Raw genomic sequence first — 19499 nt, 5'->3', positions numbered from 1 at the left:
GGGTCTGGGCACAATTCAGGTTCCAAAGGCGATGTGCCAGACGCGAGGATTCATATACAGAGATGAGAGTAGCAACCCGTTGACTGTTGAGCCAGGGCGTGGAGTTGGGTAGGAACCCTGACCATGGGGCTCACAGTGATTTGTGTTCCTTAAATCCACACCGTCCAACAATTTTGACAGCTCGTTTTAGTGCATGATCCTAAAAATAAAGCAGAGTCAACTCTTAGGTGGACCACGCCATAGGAAACAGTTGTGATTGAATACCCAGAGTCCACTGGAATACGTCTATGCCATCCAACCTGTTGATAAGGTCACAAAGACCTAGATGAAGAGACCGCACAAATATAAACTTGGTCCAAAAGCTTTTGTAGTCCATAAGAAATTAATGGTCAATTACTGCTGTTTTCTGTACAATGTGTTCCATTGTGATTCGGATCTGCTTCATTTTTTTGGATGGTGCCCTAAAATGAGTTTTCAATACGGATGGATGGACGGCGTGGCACATTCATCACGGCGGGGCCCATAGTAAGGGGTCTCACCTACCGATGCCGCATCCGTTGAGTTAAATAGCGAATGGCCCACTGTTCTAAGTGACTAGTCTACCAGGGTCAATCATAGCCATCAATATCTGCTCTTTGTTTGCGGTGAATGTTAAACACTAGTGTGAAATCGTTTCCATACCAAAGATCCGATGGTTTTTTATTTATTTATTTAAAATTTTATTTTATTTAATTCTTTAGATTGGATGGCCTCCATCATCTGAAAAGAAGAGAGTATGACACTTCCACCAGCTGTAAAACACGGTTTGTTCCATTGGTCTGCTGGACGAGTGTCTTCACACAAAGAATGTAAATCGCACCCAATATGCCAACGTGGCACAGCACAGATATTGCCGTTTCATCAAGAAATCCCCACCACATTCATCCCTGCCACAAAAATGACAGTCCACTCATCATATTGGACTTGCGTAAAATTGAATTTAATAATAATAATAATAATAATAATTAAGGATAGAGGTTTAAGGATGGCAATGGGCTGGGAAGCCGGCCCGACCTTGCTTTAAGCCGGTCTTGGACCTACTATCCAATTTTCTAAATAGGCTTGGGCTCATAACATTTTTAGCCCAATCCAATCCTGCCCACAATTTCCCACCCAAAATTACATGTACCTGTGTTACATTCCAATGGCTAGTGGTCTGTGCTCTGTGGACCCCATCATGATGCAGGTGTTTCATCCACGCTGTCCCATCCATTTTTCGTGATCATTTTAGGTATGATCTAAAAAATGATGTAGATCCAAATCTAAATTGGATCACATCACAGGAAACAGTGTTGATTGAACGAACGGTCACCATTAAAAACTTCTTGGTGGCCACATAAGTTTTGGATCAAGCTGATATTTGTTTTTTCCCTTCATCCAGGTCTGTATGACCTAAACAAGAGGTTGGATGTGAAATAAACATTACAGTGGGCCCTAGGAGGATTTTAATGGTGGACATTCAATCACTAGTGTTTTCCTATAGTGTGGTCTACCTGAGACTTAGATCTGCCTTATTTTTGGGATGAAGCCATAAAATGATCTGGAAAAATAAATGGACGGCGTAGATAAAATGTATACATCATGATGGGGCGCAGAGAGCACCGACCACTAGCTACCTGGCTAGTGTAAGCGTGCAGGGACGGCAGGGACGTAACTATTTCCAGCGTACGGCAAGGGAAGTCGTCCGCTCGCTAGAAACAAGGCCCCTTGTCTTTAGAGCAATTTAGCCAAGTCGGGTTAGTGTTCTATTCCACAGGTCATTGCCACTGCGTACATCCTCTATCTCTCTCATTCCTCCTTTTCGTCTTTGCGATCTTTACACTTCTCCATTTCAACCCTTCTCTTTTCTTTATAATGAGTAGGTATCTATATTTACTAATACTACGCATTTGCATGTGACTCTCTCTCTCTAGAAATTCCCTGGTTTTAAATAGGAATCCTTTTGGTGCTCTTTCTTGAAATGCCCCACCTTTTTTTCTGTCTCCGTTTGAATTCAGCAACAATGGCAGCAGCTTACAGTCAGCTCTTTCATTCATTGTCTATCCCTACATCTTATCATTCTCTCCCTCTACGGATTTCTCGTTTTTCTTAAAGCTCAAGGACTGCTTTCTTCTGCTTTTCCTTTTTTTTTTTTTTTTCCTTCTTCTTTTAACTATATTTTACTGCAGCTGTTAGCTATGGCTACAGTTAGATTCGGTCGCCAGGGGAAACGTCCATATGGGTTCTGCGCCAAGGTGACTTTGGCCGTCTTTCTTGGTCTTTGTTTCATCGTCACCTGGTCCGTCTTTTCGTCTCCGTCTTCATCGGTTTCCTCTCAGAGGAGTAGCTTTAGCGACATTTCAATCACCGTTTCTGGAGATCCCAAGGGAATGGATTCTGGAGTTGTTATTGGCTCTGTCTTTCGGCCGAAGGGCACACCGGGTGAAGGAAATAAATCAATAGAAGAAAAGAAGAAGGGGGATCCTGATGTGGGCGGTGAGGATATGAAAGGCATTGGTGATGGAGGACTGCAAACAAAAGAGGGAGGCAGGATCGATTCTGTTGCCCATGAAAATGGCCGAGAGAAGGTTAATGAAGATGTAGTGGATCCGAAGAAAGAGGTAAAGCATCTGAAACGAGGGGGGTTGGTAGCTCAGAATGTAACTGAGGTCAAGGATCTCGACAAGGAAACTGAGGGAGAAGGTGGGGGAGAAGAAGGAGAAGAAGAAGATGATGATCAAGATATAGAAATTGATGGAGATGTGGAAGGAGATGCCGATCCGAATGCTTTGGCGGATGAGGAACGTACAGAGAAGATGCAAGATGAGATTGTCAGCTCGAAAAGAACAGGGAAGAAGAAAAAGATTGTGGGGCCTCTGTTCGATTCAAGAGCTCATTACACATGGAAATTGTGTAGCGTGAGAAGCAAACACAATTATATTCCTTGTATTGATGTTGAAGGCAACATTGGGAGGCCGCAAAGCTATCGACATCGGGAGAGGAGCTGTCCTAAGACACCTCCAATGTGCCTGGTTTCACTCCCCGAGGGATATGGGACTCCTGTACCTTGGCCTGATAGCAAATCCAAGGTATATATGCATATGGAAGGGCCTTCTTTGTATTTTTGTTAGGGAATTTCTTGTTGGTTTTGCTCATTGAAGTGTTTAGAATTATGCAGATATTGTATAGGAATGTTGCTCACCCAAAGCTTGCGGCTTTCATCAAAACACAGAGTTGGTTGAATCTGTCTGGAGACCATCTCATCTTCCCCCAAAATCAATCTGAATTCAAGGGAGGTGCTTTGCACTACATTGACTCCATTGAAGAGGTGGGACATTCCTTGCTTAGTTTGAACTTTGAGAATTGAATTGTTATTCTGTTGCCGTCTACTGTTTTTTTTACCCACATTTCTCTCTCCTTTCTAGTGGATGTGCATTGATTATCTACAGCAAGGGCAGAGTCTTAGACATTGTCGCATCTTAGGCCATCTACTAAGGATTTCCCTGATCTTTAATACGAATGAGCAAACATATATTGCAAATAAGGGCTGCTAGCTCGATATAGCAAGCAATGGGTTGCAGAACTGGATTTAAGCATCCTGCTGAAACATTTATACTGGTGTTAATGATGTAGCATGATTTGAACAATGTTCAAAACTTCGACTTGACTCCGAAATTTGTGTTTGTCTTGCCAAGTTTTCATGGAGGAATAAATGGAAAATCTGTTCGTTCTATAAAAGAAGTTGGCCAAGTCTTTCATTGGCCCAGCCTGATTTCTTATTAAATTGGATTTTGCCAAGTTAGTCTTGATTTGATTAGTTTGAAAGGATTGACTGAACCTTGGGTCTTTTGTGAGCCAGTACTAGTGAAGTTTGCGTATGTTTAGTGTGTCTTAACACTTGCATGTATCTTGCGTGCTTTACTGCGGCATGTGGATTTTTTGTTAGAAAGATTGTTTTATGTTGGGATTGTGTTCTAAAATTTTGGTTGCTTGCTTAGATGGTACCAGACATTGAATGGGGGAAGAATATTCGCCTAGTATTGGATATTGGATGCACAGATTCAGGTTTTGGTGCTGCTCTCCTCGACAAGGAGGTGTTGACTCTGTCTTTGGGATTGAAGGATGATCAAGCGGATTTAGCCCAGGTTGCCCTTGAACGTGGTTTTCCAGCAGTAATTGGCAATTTGGCCACAAGACGGCTTCCTTTCCCCGGTGGTGTTTTTGATGCTATTCACTGTGGAGAATGCAAGATGCCTTGGCATTCTAATGGTTTGTGTTTTGTCATGTTTCTAGTCTAACATGCTCGTGTTACGACCATAGTGATTTATATGTTTAGGATTTATTCTCATTCAATTCATGCCTTTCAGCATGAACTTTTGTATATTTTGTAGGTGGGAAGCTTCTTCTAGAGATGAATAGGATTTTGCGGCCGGGAGGATACTTTATTCTATCGACCAAACATGAAAATATTGAAGCCGAAGAAGGTGTCATCTCTATGGAAGCTCAACTTTATTTAATACTGCATCTTACTACATAGTTTTCATTTCATAAGAACCAAAAAACTAAAAACTAAACATAAAAGTAAAAATATATTCATTTTAACTTTTATGTATGTATGTGTGTGTGTGCGTGCGTGTGTGCATGTGTGCACGCATGTGCGTGTGACAGGTTTTTTGGTGCAAAGAATGCACCAACGAGTATTATTGGCCTCATCCTTAAATGATGCAGAAGATCTATCCTTATCTTTCATTTCTACATGAATGAACAAAATGCAAAGATCTCAAAGAAAGAATAGCAGGTACAACAGAAGCTAACAAACTTACATCACAATTCTGTGAGAACCTTTTAGGGTTGGGTGGTATGTACACACGCACATGTGCATGTGTGCACGCGGGTGGCAGGTTTTTTGGTGCAAAGAACGCACCAACGAGTATTATTGGCCTCATCTTTAAATGATGCAGAAGATCTATCCTTATCTTTCATTTCTACATGAATGAACAAAATGCAAAGATCTCAAAGAAAGAATATCAGGTACAACAGAAGCTAACAAACTTACATCACAAATCTGTGAGAACCTTTTAGGGTTGGGTGGTATGTACTACATGTATTTGTCAACAGTTATGTGCACGTGTGTATACATATAGTGTACAGCCTAGATCTACACAATTATTGCTTATTTATAGGCTAGGATGTGGATGTTCACTTCTTCTACCTTGGCGATGTCCCACAATCGATCCTCTATACAAGCTCTGAAGTGGCATTTTGAAAGGGTAAACAGCCTTTCCTAATGCATTCATTGTTAGCATATTTTGCAGAATATTGGATCATCCTATGCATCATATCATGGAGATCAAAGATGGATATCAATACTATTAGAATGCCCAATATGAAATCATGCTTGAATACTTGGCCATATTTAAGAACGCTTGATGCTTTGTTCTTGGATCTTCCACACCTTTCACTCTTTTAAAAGAAATTGCGGAGATTAGATGGGGATGATAAGTTTTCTCTGTTTTTCAGGTGAGGAGATCAAGACTCCCACTTTTAGAAGTGATGAGGGTGGGAGTAGTTTAACCCATTGCAACTGCTTCCCCCTCCACATCTCCACACGACTTCAGTCCATGTCCACTGAAATACTTGCATATATGGAAATGGAGAAGTGCCACTACCATGGTGTACTGTAACAGCCGTTACGGGTTTGCAAAGGCCATCACGTAAAGGTCCATAACGTGTAATGGTGGCAGCCATTACACGTTATAGGGTCGTAATGACCATAATGGCCATTATAGAAAAAATGACCCACAACGGCCTGTTAGTAGAGGCCGTAACGGTCCATTACGGGCCCGATATAGGTTTTTCCGAGTTTTTTTTTAATTTTTTATTTTTTATTTTCAATTAAAAAAAGAAAAGAAAGAAGAAGAAACCATAACGGCCATTACGAGGGCTGTAACGACTGTTACGACGCGTATCATAAAGGTTACAGAACTGGCTGTTACGGCTACCGTTATTGTCACGGAATACCTTGGCCACCACCCCTCACATATTTAAACCAATCACTACTAACATGGGGCCCACTGGTATGCTCAAGTCCAAATAATCCAACGGCCAAAACAAATTTGGCCAATCTGAGCCATTGATCCATGTAGGTCACCTAATGGAAAATCTTACATTCAATCCTTTCTGAGTCCCAACTTTAGAGGTTTTGTAAAATTTTGGCCGTTGTTCGATTAAGGCTTAGATGATTACAATAATGTTCCTTTTCATTATTGCGGTTATCATATCAACAAATGTATTATGTCTCTGCCATCATATGAAAAACATAATAGGGACTTCTATCTTCATTTTCTTTCAGTTCATTGTCATCATGTAATTTGTTGTTTCACATCCAGTTTATACCATGATTACTAGGGGATCTCTGTGTGAACCTTTTTCCCATGGTTCTATTTTTCAGCTATGTCCACACTGACAGCATCTATCTGTTGGAACATCCTGGCACATAGAACTGATGAAATCAGCGAAGCGGGTGTTAAGATCTATCAAAAGCCAGCATCAAATGATATATATGAGCTGCGAAGGAAGAAGAACCCTGCTTTGTGCAAGGAAGATGAAAACCCTGATGCAGCCTGGTAAGCTGGTATTGCTTGCTTGATCATGGTATATTGTTCTTGCTTCAATGTCAATGCGGTTTTTGAATTTGTACGCCATGGACCATGGTTGCAGATTTGGCTATTGAGTTGTGTCCAACATCTGCTTTTGTACCTTCCCTCAATGATGCATGTTTTTGACAGGTATGCTCCAATAAAAACTTGCCTACATAAAATTCCTGCTGCCATTGAAGAACGTGGAACTGAGTGGCCTGAGGAATGGCCCCGGAGGCTTGAGACTTTTCCTGATTGGTTGAGCAATCGAGAAAATTTGGTTGCAGAAGCTGAGCACTGGAAGTCTATTGTTAACAAGTCCTATCTCAATGGGATGGGTGTTGATTGGTCAAGCGTCCGAAATGTTCTGGATATGAAAGCCATCCATGGAGGGTATGCTAAAAGACTAGATAAATAAATTCATTTTTATTTTTATTTATTATTATTATTTTTTTTTTTTTGTAATTTGTAGAGTGATCTTATTTTACATAAGTTGACATGGGAATGTTTGATTATGGAAGGCATAGGAAATCTGGACTGGGTCATGGATCTTGATCTTGTTTTCTTTGCACAATGTTTTCTTTTAAAATTTTTTTATCGGACAACTGGTTCAACCAGTTAAAGCATCAGTTGCCCAAAAACAGCAACAAACAGGAGTGGGCACTTTGGTAACTTATCTAGATGTGATTGGCAGAATCAGTGTTCATGTTGCAGATGCACCCACACACTGCTGGATTTGTTAAAGAAACAGAAACTTTTTAGTTTCCACTCAATTATTTGCCTGAAATGTTTTGACTCATTTTCTCTTCATACCTTATGCTGTTGGAGAGTTGTTTTAATAACGTTTCCTTTTCTTTTTTCTTAACTTCTCCTATTGGAGATTGTTCTTAGTAATTCAAACACTCTTACCCATCCCAATCACACAAAACTCTCTCATCGCTCTGCAAAACCCAGAATGCTACTTTCACTCTTCCTTCCCAATCACTTAGTTCTCTCCATGTCTAACATAACTCTGTGGATGTTTCTTTCCATCATTCTTCATTACTGGCTTTCTCAACCATCTCATTTATATTTTTCTTATTTTCTCGTTCACTGTGGGACCACTTTCTTCATGCCTTCCATATCAATTGGGTAATGCTGAAGTCGGGGTCAGATCTTTTTTGGGCTTGGCATGGAGGGGTGTTGGAAAAACTGAGAAAGTCCTTTGGGGATTGCTCATTATGGCAGTTTGGTGGTCCATTTGGGGGAAGGCAATAGGTGATGTTTTCAAAATAGGAGATTATCGTCCCAAGAGGCTATTAAGGAAATTAAATGTAATGTGTTGGGCTGGGCTTCTATGCGTAGGCAATCAAATCTGCCAATTTCTACTCTCTCTTTTTGAGTTGTAGAGTTGGGTTGTATTCTTTTCGTGCTTTTCAGCATGCTTCTAATAAATTTTCATTATCTCTCTCTCTCTCTCTCTTTATATATATATATATATATATATATATATATATATATATATATATATATATATATATATATATATATATATATATAATTTTCCATTTATTTGGTTATTATTTTCTTTATCTTAGTGACTTTTCACCAGTTTGGCTTAGTAATTGAGTTCTTCATCATCTCGGCCAAGTGTTTTAAATTATGAAGACCTATGCCCTAGACAATTTTGACGTTTAAAAACCAGGATAGTGTTTCTAATTCTAGAAATGCTAATTGCACATATTATTGGACACCTCATGAATCATTCAACGAATGGTGTCTAACTAATATAAAATTTCAATACAGATTTGCCGCAGCTTTAGCACCACTGAAGGTTTGGGTCATGAATGTAGTCCCGGTCCATGCTCCGGACACGCTTCCTATTATTTATGAGCGTGGGCTTCTCGGCATTTACCATGATTGGTGTGAGTCTTTCAGCAGTTATCCGAGGTCCTATGACCTTTTGCATGCCGATCATTTGTTCTCTCGGCTTAAGAACAGGTACAGAATGCAAACTTTTATTGAAGTGGTGTAGTCATGTTTCATTGCTTAATTTTTCAACAAGGAAAGAGTGATGATAATAATGCCTGCCAGAGTTTTTCGCTCTTATTGCTGGTCCCAGGCCTGGATAGATGAGGATTGCATTGCGTCCGGTTGGCAATCGACATGAAACTTCTGCCACAACTTTTATCATGAATTTCAACAATTTGACCTTTCAAGTCCTTGATAAAGTGGAATAGCAGAACAGGATTTGTGTAGCTGACCCCATTTAGTTGGGATAAGGCTTAGATGATGTTGATAATGTTCTTGAATCGTTCACTGACTGAAGTTGAGGATTCCAGTAAACATATATCTTACCTCTGTCATAGTTGTAACAAATAATTTGACATCAAGGGCTAATACTCATAATTTATAGTTTATGCTACTGACTTTCATTGCCATTGACTGTTTGGTCTCAGTTCACAAGGAAGAACACTATGCCAATTGAGCTTCACTCATGCTTGTAACACCATTATTTGCACATAACATTTGGATGTTGCTTCCTTGTTTAAAATGAATGACAATGGTAATGTTTTGTTTGTTTTTGAGCTTATTTGTTAGCCATCGAGATGCTTGAGAAGACACTTTATAATGCCTGTGGCTGCATAATTATTTTCCTTTTCAGGTGTAAGCAGCCGGTGGGGATTGTAGTTGAGATGGACCGAATACTAAGGCCTGGAGGTTGGGCAATTATCCGTGATAAGGTGGAGATATTAGATCCACTTGAGATGATCTTGAGATTGCTGCATTGGGAAATCCGAATGACATTTGCCAAGGATAAGGAGGGTATCATATGTGCACAAAAGACCATGTGGCGGCCATAAAACTATTTAGATTAAACAGAATCTGTTTGTTCGATCATCCGTTCTTCCATTTCAAGGTAAAAGAATCAGAGCTAACTGCTAAGAGCTTTCTGTATTGTTCCTATTTTTTCATTGATGCCAAGGTAAGTTTTTTGCTTCCTTATTATGAGAGCACCAAGTTGGTTTCATTGCTTCTCGAAATGTATGCTTGTCAGTTGTTAGCGATAATTTTATGTTTACTTTTCCACATTGATGTGCGAAAGAGTTCTAATTTTTCTTTCGTTTCATTTATCCCATTTGTTCCTTTTTGTTAATTCACAAAAGTACAGTTTAGATATACTGAGACGCATCTGATTGGACAAATGCTGTTTAGATATACTGTGTCATTCTTTTATTAGCATTCAGTTTTGGTCATCTGCTTTTTAGGCCCCATGGATGAAAACATAGACTTCTCTGACATATAACTGATATAGGAAATTGGAAGTGGGTTTTTGCCTTTTTGGGCGAACGGAAACATGAAATATTAGGTTTGGGCCTGTAGGTCAATGGAAGATGCTCGAGCCTAGTTAACCTGCCAGGAAAAAAGGGAAGAGAGAGGGAAGGAGGGAGGCCAGGCGATTTGATAACTTTTAGGCATTTGTTTCTTAACATGAGCTCCCACTAAAAATGGTAAGTCCTACAGGAAAGATCTTGGTGAATAGGTTGAGATCACTTCTTAATAGACTTGGTCTTTGCAAACCAATCAGCATTCATTCCCAGCCGGTGTATTGATATTCAACCAGCTTGCTGGTATGTCGGCTGATACATCCTTGTAACAGCCGGAATTCTTTTCCTTGGGGAAAAAATGTAAAAAGTTATTGGTAAAATTCTAAAAATTGTGAGGATCTCAAATGTGTATTCTTTTTATTTTTATTTTAAAAATAAAAATAAAAATGGGACATGCATTTGATGGTGTAATGAGCCATTCTTGGTAAGAATGTTGTCTGTCCAGCAATGTCAGCTTGACCTACTGAAAATTGATCAAATAGGCCCTGGTCAAACATAAATCAACCGTGATTGGTGGATTAGGGCCCGTATATATAAATTCAACAAAATGAAGATATAAAAGTGATGGTTTACACCTTTAGATATTTCCCAAAAATGGTCCACTCTGCTTCGGTTCATTGAAATCCCACTCAAATTTTGTGTGTTAATCCTCAAAATAGGCTTGCATCTAGTTTGGATTTAGTTTCTAAGCTTCCTTCATGGTTGAAATGAATAAAGAAGTGGAAAAAAAAAATGAGAGAATTAAAATAATTTTTTCAAAATCGGCCCTTTACGGCCATATTAGCCTGTAATGGGTGTATTGGCACATGTTAACCGATAAGGGCTGTGCAAACCATTTAGTTTCTAAAGAAATTCGTAATTTGATTGATTGGTTGAAATAAATGAGTTCACAACCCTTTAAATAGGGATACCAAGCAATATGAGAGAAATTAGAAACAAACTATAACTAAAACTCCCTAAAATTCGTAACTTTCTATAAATAGTAAATTTAGTTTTATAGTATGTGTCCTATGTGGCTTAACCACGTTATTCTCCTAATTATTCTAAGCACTTTTCATGTTGGATACAACTTCTAAAGTCCAACAGATGAAGAGTTATAATCAAACTAAAACTTACTATTTATAGTAAAAACGGAACTAAACATGGAATTTGGCCGTCAATAGGATGGAATCTCGCAAATTCGGCGTGGGCAACCGAGCTATGCTGGGTTGGTTGGCTAAAGTAGCTTGTCTTACCCCAAAATCATTTTTGGTACGTCGAGTAACTCATTCTGGTTTGCGAGATATGCCTGCTTTACGATTCTGACAGTTTTGATGACTTCTGCCTCTGATTGGGCCTTCTCTGGTCCATCTTAGACACGAAAGTGTCCGCGACCCGCTCTGCATCAGTCCCCGCTTTAAAAGAACTAGTCCTCGAGTTCTCATGCCGCTTCGGTTTATGATACTCCGTCTGGTGCGCTGTAACAATACTCAGATCAAAAGTTATGATTAATTTACGGTCTACCTTCTTTTGGTCTAACCATGCTAGGAATGTATCTGTGACACATTCTACATCAAACCCCTCCGCTTGAAAAAAACTCGTCCTCGAGTTACTCAAGGGACTTGGTTCATGATTCTGAGATAATTGTTGATGCCGATGTTTATTAGCCATTTTCTTGTACTTGGCATTAGGCTCTTGAGTTGTCACAATACATGTACTCATGCTTTCCTTGACTTAACTGGTATCGATTAGATCCTTCACTCATGCCTTCAAGATCTAACATTCTTTCTGACTCACCTGATAGTGAAGGCGGTTGGGCAAACTAGCCCCAGGGACAAGGCCTATGTGATGTTGGATGTCCCTCATGGGGGGAAATCCATCGAGTAAATCTTCTACACATAATAATCCATTAAAACTAGGAAGTTCGGCCTTACCTCGATAGTATCTTTCAATATGATATAGACGATCTCCTCCATGGACTGGTCGTTGGGCAAACACATCATCAAGGTCCTCGTCGCTAGAACTCGCATTATCTGGTATAGCCCTACGATTCACCTCTGGTAGTGCTCTACGAAAATCGAGGTTGTGCCGTATAGCAACCACAGGCGATTGAGCATCACATAGGGCTCGTGGTGGAATTAGGGCATCCGCAATACGGTTGAGGGTTGCCTGCAGCCCCTTGCATGGTCAATTGACTCTCCCGGTGGAAAGCTTCTATTTTTTCTGAAAGATAATGAATCCCCGGATCACCGGTCATAAGATTTTTGTTCATACCTTCTTTGTTTGTCATCGGCCCAAGGGGAGTCCTTGCTTTGATACCAATTGACGTAGGGATGAACGTGATGAGGTCGATCACCGTCTTCCTCAAGGATAACTACTCCGAATCCACAAAGCTTCTCTGGACTCCTCACAGAGACTTCTCGAATCCAAGAGGAAAAAGCAATAAAAATATAGATAAAATTCTAAAGAAATTTGTAATTTGATTGATTGATTGAAATAAATGAGTTCACAACCCTTTAAATAGGGATACCAAGAAATAGGAGAGAAATAAAAAACAAACTATAACTAAAACTCCCTAAAATTCGTAACTTACTATAAATAGTAATTTTAGTTTTATAGTAAGTGTCCTATGTGGCTTAACCACGTTATTCTCCTAATTATTCTAAGCACTTTTCATGTTGGACACAACTCCTAAAGCCCAACGGATGAAGAGTTATAATCAAACTAAAACTTACTATTTATAGTAAAAATAGAACTAAACGTGGAATTTGGCCGTTGATAGGATGGAATCTTGCAAATTCGGTGTGGGCAACCGGGCTATGCCGGGTTGGTTGGCTAAAGTAGCTCGTCCTACCCCAAAATCATATATGGTACGTCGAGTAACTCATTCTGGTTTGCGAGATATGCCTGTTTTAAGGTTCTGACAGTCTTGATGACTTCTGCCTCTGATCGGGCCTTCTCCGGTCCATCTTGGACATGAAAATGTCCGAGACCCGCTCTACATCAAAATTGCTGGAGGGTTGTCTCCTAAAATTTGGATTTGGCAGATGGACCAGCTTGATCATGGAATGTGTCACGTCAATCGTACTTTTTGTGTGATAAACGGTCACCCTTTGTAAAGTTCATACCACAAAAAGGAATTATTTAGGGAGATTGATACTGTCCCAAATGGTCTAATTGGGTAACTTTCAAGAACACAGTGAAGAAGAAATCACGTCCATGGAAGGAAAATCAAGCAGCAAAAACACACTTTCCATGAGAGACCGGGTGAGGTGATATTGTACCCAAGATAAATGAAAGAGGGGGTAAATGGCCTTGTGCTTGAGGGCCCTTTTATTAACTTTAAACTCTAATTACAAGTTGGATAGTTGCCACATAATCCCAACCAATAAGGATTTTTAACGTACTCTAACTAGTAAAAATATCCTAAATTAACCGATAAGAAATAACCTGAATAAGCTAAACCTACTTTTCTTTTTCTTCTATAAAAAAAAAAGTTATTTTTTTTTTAAAAAGAAAGAAAAGAAAAACCTTCAAAAGCTAATAATCAATGAGATTCAATCCAAAAAAAAAAAAAAGAAAGAAAGAAAAGAAAAGAAAAACCTTCAAAAGCTAACAATCAATGAGATTCAATCCCACTATTGTTAGGATCTATGGGGCCTGATTATTAGAGGTGTACTAAAAGTGAACCACATAAATCTCTATGTTGTGGTTAGCATCTTTTTTTGCTGCTTTCTTTTAATTTCAATATTGCTGTGCGTGTGGTCGAGAATGGATCTTTCTCCCAACAACTATAACTTGTAATCCCATCGCACCCATACGCATCAGTAGAAAATTGGTGGTCAAATGTTATTGAAGCTACATGATCTTAGGCTTGTTGCAAATCTAACTCAATGAGCTTTCAAATGGGACTGACTTCATTCTGTTCTAATATCCTTTGATACCTAAAAGTGGGCTGCAAGATCAGTGGTGGAAACAATAAGTTTGAATTTAACTCTATCTAGTTAACTAAAAATTAGGAGAAAATCTCTCGAATGAAACAATATTTAGAATTTATTTTTATTTATTTATTTATTATTATTATTATTTTTTTAAGGATGACAGTTTATTGGAAAGCGGCAAAGTCGAAAGAATACAACTGAAAAAAAGTAAATAAATAAATAAATAAAAAAACACCCGCCAGCAAAAAGCTAGCACAAACCCAAAAAGCTACATCTCCGACAGCAAAGAATCCTTGAATTTTTGTGGAAACCGCTGTGCATTCTAACACATGATTTGGTTTGAAGAAACACTCCCCTCAGAGAGTTGGACTTGTCCCGAAAACACCTATTGTTTCGCTCCTTCAAAATTGCCCATAAGCCATTTGGGAGAGATCCTCCAAATATCAATACCAAAGGGTGATGGGCTGCCTTCATGCCACTGTGAAAAGAAGGCCTCAATTGAGCCCGGCATGACCCAAAGAACCCTGAAGAGTTAGAAGAATCTGCTCCATACCTCCCTAGAAAAGGAGCAAGGAAGAGACGAAACTATATTTAGATGGGAGCCATGAAGTGGGATCCAAGATGGTTGCCCACTCTCCAGATGATCATGATCACGATTATGGTCCTCTAGGATCAACGATGATGTGGGCCTTATTATGCATACAAGATTTAAGCCTTTGGATGATTTGATCATGGGTTGTATAAAAATCAACTTTGGAGATTGGTTTGGCCCAGATACGACCTGCATCAGAGATTGCCTATCATCTTATCTTTTCATTATTTTGTATCAAAGTGCTTTTGAAGAGTCTAAAGAAGGCTGCCTTGGTGTGCCTTCTGGTGCCATCCAAAAAAGCAGGGAATGATCCCTCTATTTTTTTGTAGTTCAAAGCACACTTCTCATGTTCTCTCATTCATTCTCATTCTCTAGTTTTTCCATTTTCATACTAAGTTTATTTATTTATTTTTTACATGGGGCATTCAGTGGGTCTTATTTCTTGGGACATTTTTGGTGGGGTAGGAATCATGTGTGCCAAACTCTTTCTCACATGTAGTTGAAAGGGAAACTTGGCATTTGGAAAAAGTTGTCCAGAGAAAGCCATGCACCCATGTACATTTTATTGTGTATTGGGAACTTGCATTCTTCTTGTTTTGTCCCCTTTTCAAATAGTGTATGGATTTCTTCTCATTTTCCATTCACATTTCAAATCGAATAGGTGGAAAGTCACATTTGGATGGTCTATAAAATGCATGAATCTCTCATTCGTCTCAAGATCTAAGCCTTAACCCAACTAAGTGGGATCAGCTGCACAAAATTTGTTCCACCATTCCACTTTATCAAGGAAAAGATGTGGCTAAAGTTTGACACTGGCTGTCAACTTGACGCAACCCTCCTGTAGGGCTTGGGACCAGCAATGAGAGCACAAACCCACTGGAGTCGTTAAAAACATCATGAATCTGGGGGAAAATTCTCAGCTCTGACTGATAGAGTAGATGTTCTCATCAATGATAAGGAAGAGGGAATTTTCGGAACTTGCCTAACTAATACAATTGAAAAGGTATTGAGGATGTGAATCTCTTGTGATGACGTGGAAGATATCACTGCGAGGAAACCTTATCCTAGTGGTATGTTCTCAGCCTACTAGTAAAAAGCTGGATCCTCTGGCCCTCATGATGCAGATATTCCTTAGAATAGAATTTGGGGGTTCCCATGCCAGTCAAAGTTGTACCCTCTCTCTCTCTCTATCCTCCCCTCCCCTCCCCCCCCCCAACCCCACATCTAACATAAAACATTTCTTTTCGGATGACTAAGTTCAAAATTGACAATGCCCTGTCAAGAAGTTAATTTCAATTTTTTGATACTTGGGAAATTTGAAGGGACAGGAACCAAATAATCTTCCAGGACTCAAACAAGAGAGATTCAAAAGACTCAAAATTGTTAATCGAAAGACTCGACATATCAAATGTCATAATAGAGAGAGGCTCAAAAGTCTCTGCTAATCTTGTTAATCGATAGAGAGAATCCACCTTGGGAGCTCTTTGACTAAATGTTGGTATTTTAGACGCATCTCAGGTTTGGAGATTGATGCACATTTTACCTGCTAGGAATGGGCTTGCTAACCTATTTTTACTCCAAAAAAAAAAAAAAAAAAAAAACCTGAGTGCTACTTGACAGGTAAAACCCTTAATTGAAATATTTAAGTATTGTTTAGGATTTTCGTTAACCATTTTTTTTTTTTCAATTCTTAAACTTTCCTGTAAAGCTTTATTCCCTTTACGTATAATTGGCCTTATGGAAAAATTAGGCTATGTATTGACCCGATCCTGGCACAAACTATGCACCCTACCCTGTAAAAGGACAAGTTTATGTGGATGAATGGTGAGGTTTAAGTAATTTCCCTCTATTCAGTGTGACAAATATTGCCAAGATTTTGAAAATCTTGGAATAATTTCATGAAAATATAGGAAACCATATTTTCTTGATATTATTGTGAGATTTTTGGAAATATCAGCAGATAAAAAAAGGACATCTGATGCATGCTAAGGTTGGGTCCACCTAGAAGTTGGCCCGAGACATTCATGCTGACTCACCACCACCCCTGTACAATGTAATTGCGCTTTAATTCCAGTGTGGCCTGCCTGGTGAATGGACCAGCTGGATGTTTGTGCCAGACGATCATCATGGTGGTGCATGCTTTCTGCACGGTTCATATGCCGCGGCATGTTGGCCGGAAAGATGGGGCTACATACGAGGTCATAATTTCTGAGTTTGTTTCTGCTTTTTCAGTAAATGATGTTTCTTAGATGAAGGCTCGCTACGTCATTAGTGCAGTTTGAGGCATCAAGGATGATGGATGGGTTCCAATAAGCATTCCAAATTCATGGCGAAGGGCCAAGGGACCACATCCCCATTGTGGGTCCAATACCATTTTTTTGAGAAATGCTGTCAATCACTTTCTGTATGGGCCCATCCAAGAACTTCTAGTATCTGTATTTTTGAATGATGGCTCTTTCAAGAAGTGACCCAATAATGGGAAGGCCCGAATCCATCCACCAAATGCTCTTCTTTTTTTCTTTTTATGGGTGACGTTGATGTCATTTAATGGATGGTATTGGATGCGCATCGACACCCAAACAAAATAGCAGAGCTCGTCCAAGTTTCTACTTCCCTCAGTCTTCCGTTTTTTTTTTGTCTTTATTATTATTATTATTTTTTTAAGTGAGTACATAGTACACTTGTTCGTTACTTTGGCCACCACCCCACTTGCCAACGTGCTAGATCTGAGCTGCTCATCAGCAGTGCTTCAAGATGGCCTAACAATTAAGCTCGTTTTGCCCTGCTGCTGGGCCACCACATGTATGTTAACTGTCCATTAATGAGCTTCGGTCGAACCCACCACAGGAGTGGCTAGGTTACGACGTTTCCTATGATTTAGCAAAAGCAAAACCCACCATAGGAGTGGTACAACCCCAGTTCTTTAATCCCTTGGGCCTTTGATCTGCCTCCTTTTGTGTTCATAGCTTAAAATGATCTGCTGAGGGGATAAAGCATATACATCGCGGTGGGCCCCACAGAGCCCCTGACAGGACCGTCTATCTCTAGTTACCTCCTGGTGGGGTTAGTACTTAATCCGCGTCCGTCCAATGAGTAATTATTCCCTGCATCCTCCGTCAATGGTTAGTGGAGTCACGGGTTCGAGTCCTTTACTTTATTAATAGATAGCTAAAAATCAATGGGAAAGATAGGTCATTGACTCATTGCGCGGATTCCCCAGCTCCGGACTCGCTGGAGCTCTGAGGGGCCCACAATGATGTATGGGTTTTATCCACACTGTCTAACCATTTCACCATATCATTTTAGTGTGTAATCCAAAAAATGAGGCAGATCCAAGGCTTAAGTGGACCACACAGTGGGGATTAAATGCATACCGTTGAAAACTTCTTGGGTGCCACAGAAATTTTAATCAACCTGATATATGTGTTTTCCCTTCATCTACGTCTATATGACCAGGTTCGATGGCAAGTAAAAATCTTGGTAGGCCCTAGGAAGGTTTCAACGGTTGGCATTATTATCAACATTTCTTCCTGTGGTGGGGTATGTTTGAACCTCGGATCTGTCTTATTTTTTAATTTACACCCTAAAATGATATGAAAAAAATGGATGGACGGTGTGGATTAAACTCATACGTCATGGTGGGCCCCTTAGAGCGCCCGCCTGTGCCCGAGCTAGGAAAGGGGTAGTACCTAATCTCCGTACCCAGGAGTTGCGGTACTGTAACATCCAAATCAGTATCGTGAAACCGATAGCATTGAGATGACACTCGTTGAAAATCATGACGTTCCGCTCGCTAGGTGGGCCACACCTGAGTGTCGGTTTTCCCATTGACTGCAATGATGTGGCCGACCTGACACGAGGAATGGCCTGATTTTTGTGCGACGTGATGTTGCGGGGTGGGACTTAACCATTTGCAGGGTAGTGATGGCATCTTGGCAGAAAAGATGGCAAGGGCACGACAGACGCGGACTGTGCCAGTGAGGCGCTCGCCACCATTTTTTACCACGGTGTGAATCACCGTAATGTGTACGTTTTATTCATGCCTTCCATCCGTTTTTGGGGCATGGAGGATTTCCAAGGTCAAGTGGATCATAAGCTAACGACATCTACTGTTGAAACCTTCCTGTCCAAACTAACACAAATGTCAGTTTGATTAAAAACTTGTGTGGTCCTCGGGAAGTTTTCAACTGTTAAGGGTTCAATTCACACTGTTTCCTATGATGTGGCCCACTTGATCTTTGTATACACTTCAATTTTGGGTTGATGCCCTAAAATGGGATGGAAGGCGTCGATAAAACACATACATCACGGTTGGGCCCCATAGAGTCTTTACACCGCGGTAGTAGGTGGTTAGCGCCTCACTAAAGGAATCCCCTTCCAGGTGGCACGTGCCGTGAGCAGTAAAGATTCCCGGTCTGCATGAAATGAGGATTCTACCCACTGTGGGACCCACGCAGAGATGGATGTAATTCTGGGTCCTTCATCATATGTGGCCCTGGCCCCCCATGTCAATTTGATTACTTAAATAAGTACGGAGTCTTAATCAGTGGTGATAAGGGGAATGTGTATGGGTGTGTGGTACTGGTTCCCAAACAACGCCTGCAGAGAGAGGCAAAAAAAAAAAAACCACAAACAAACAAACAAACATAGGTGAAAACTAGACCAGCCTGGGCGGGACCCACTGCTTAGATTCTGAATCAAAATCAGATGGACGATCCACCAACTCATCTCATGTTGTTGCGTTCTACACGGTTACATTGATTGTGGGCAGCAGCCCCCGCCCCCTCCTTTTCTGTCCTTTTTTTCAACAGACAATATTTTCTGCCCAGGCGCGGTCCACAGGGTCCTGAAGGTCAGCACGTGCTACAGAGACAGAGAGGGGGTACCTGAAAGGGGGGGAGGACTGGAGGAGTGATTGATGTGCAGAGACAGGAGTTGAATTGAAGAGAGAGAGAGAGAGAGA

General features: G+C 40.3%; 1 protein-coding gene across 5 annotated transcripts; it reads left to right on the top strand.

Annotated features, from left to right (window-relative positions):
* Nucleotides 1-1761: 1761 nt before the first annotated feature.
* LOC131229878 (probable methyltransferase PMT28) lies at nucleotides 1762-19495 on the top strand. Of its 5 annotated transcripts, none has more exons than XM_058225925.1 (9): nucleotides 1768-1897; nucleotides 2208-3107; nucleotides 3197-3346; nucleotides 4017-4287; nucleotides 4410-4502; nucleotides 6470-6644; nucleotides 6807-7049; nucleotides 8442-8636; nucleotides 9301-9769. In XM_058225925.1, exons 2-9 carry the CDS (start codon nucleotides 2217-2219, stop codon nucleotides 9497-9499), a joined length of 2217 nt encoding a protein of 738 aa, XP_058081908.1. In that variant the 5' UTR covers nucleotides 1768-1897; nucleotides 2208-2216; the 3' UTR covers nucleotides 9500-9769. The 5 variants fall into 5 exon arrangements, 4 of the variants coding, with proteins under 4 accessions (XP_058081909.1, XP_058081910.1, XP_058081908.1 ...); XR_009163636.1 differs by adding an exon at nucleotides 19366-19495 and having other exon boundaries at nucleotides 1776-3107; nucleotides 9301-9555; XM_058225926.1 differs by lacking the exon at nucleotides 9301-9769 and adding an exon at nucleotides 8730-9175 and having other exon boundaries at nucleotides 1762-3107.
* Nucleotides 19496-19499: the final 4 nt, after the last annotated feature.

Source organism: Magnolia sinica, chromosome 16 (genome assembly GCF_029962835.1).
Source record: "Magnolia sinica isolate HGM2019 chromosome 16, MsV1, whole genome shotgun sequence".
Taxonomy (NCBI): domain Eukaryota; kingdom Viridiplantae; phylum Streptophyta; class Magnoliopsida; order Magnoliales; family Magnoliaceae; genus Magnolia; species Magnolia sinica.
This window is presented reverse-complemented; position numbering and strand designations above follow the sequence as displayed.

Bases quoted from the DNA above. Each gene is read 5' to 3' on its own strand.
- LOC131229878 (XM_058225925.1), top strand. From the start codon at position 2,217: ATGGCTACAGTTAGATTCGGTCGCCAGGGGAAACGTCCATATGGGTTC. The intron at 4,288-4,409 runs GTTTGTGTTTTG...TATATTTTGTAG, and splicing joins GATGCCTTGGCATTCTAATG to GTGGGAAGCTTCTTCTAGAG. The intron at 8,637-9,300 runs GTACAGAATGCA...TTTCCTTTTCAG, and splicing joins TTCTCTCGGCTTAAGAACAG to GTGTAAGCAGCCGGTGGGGA.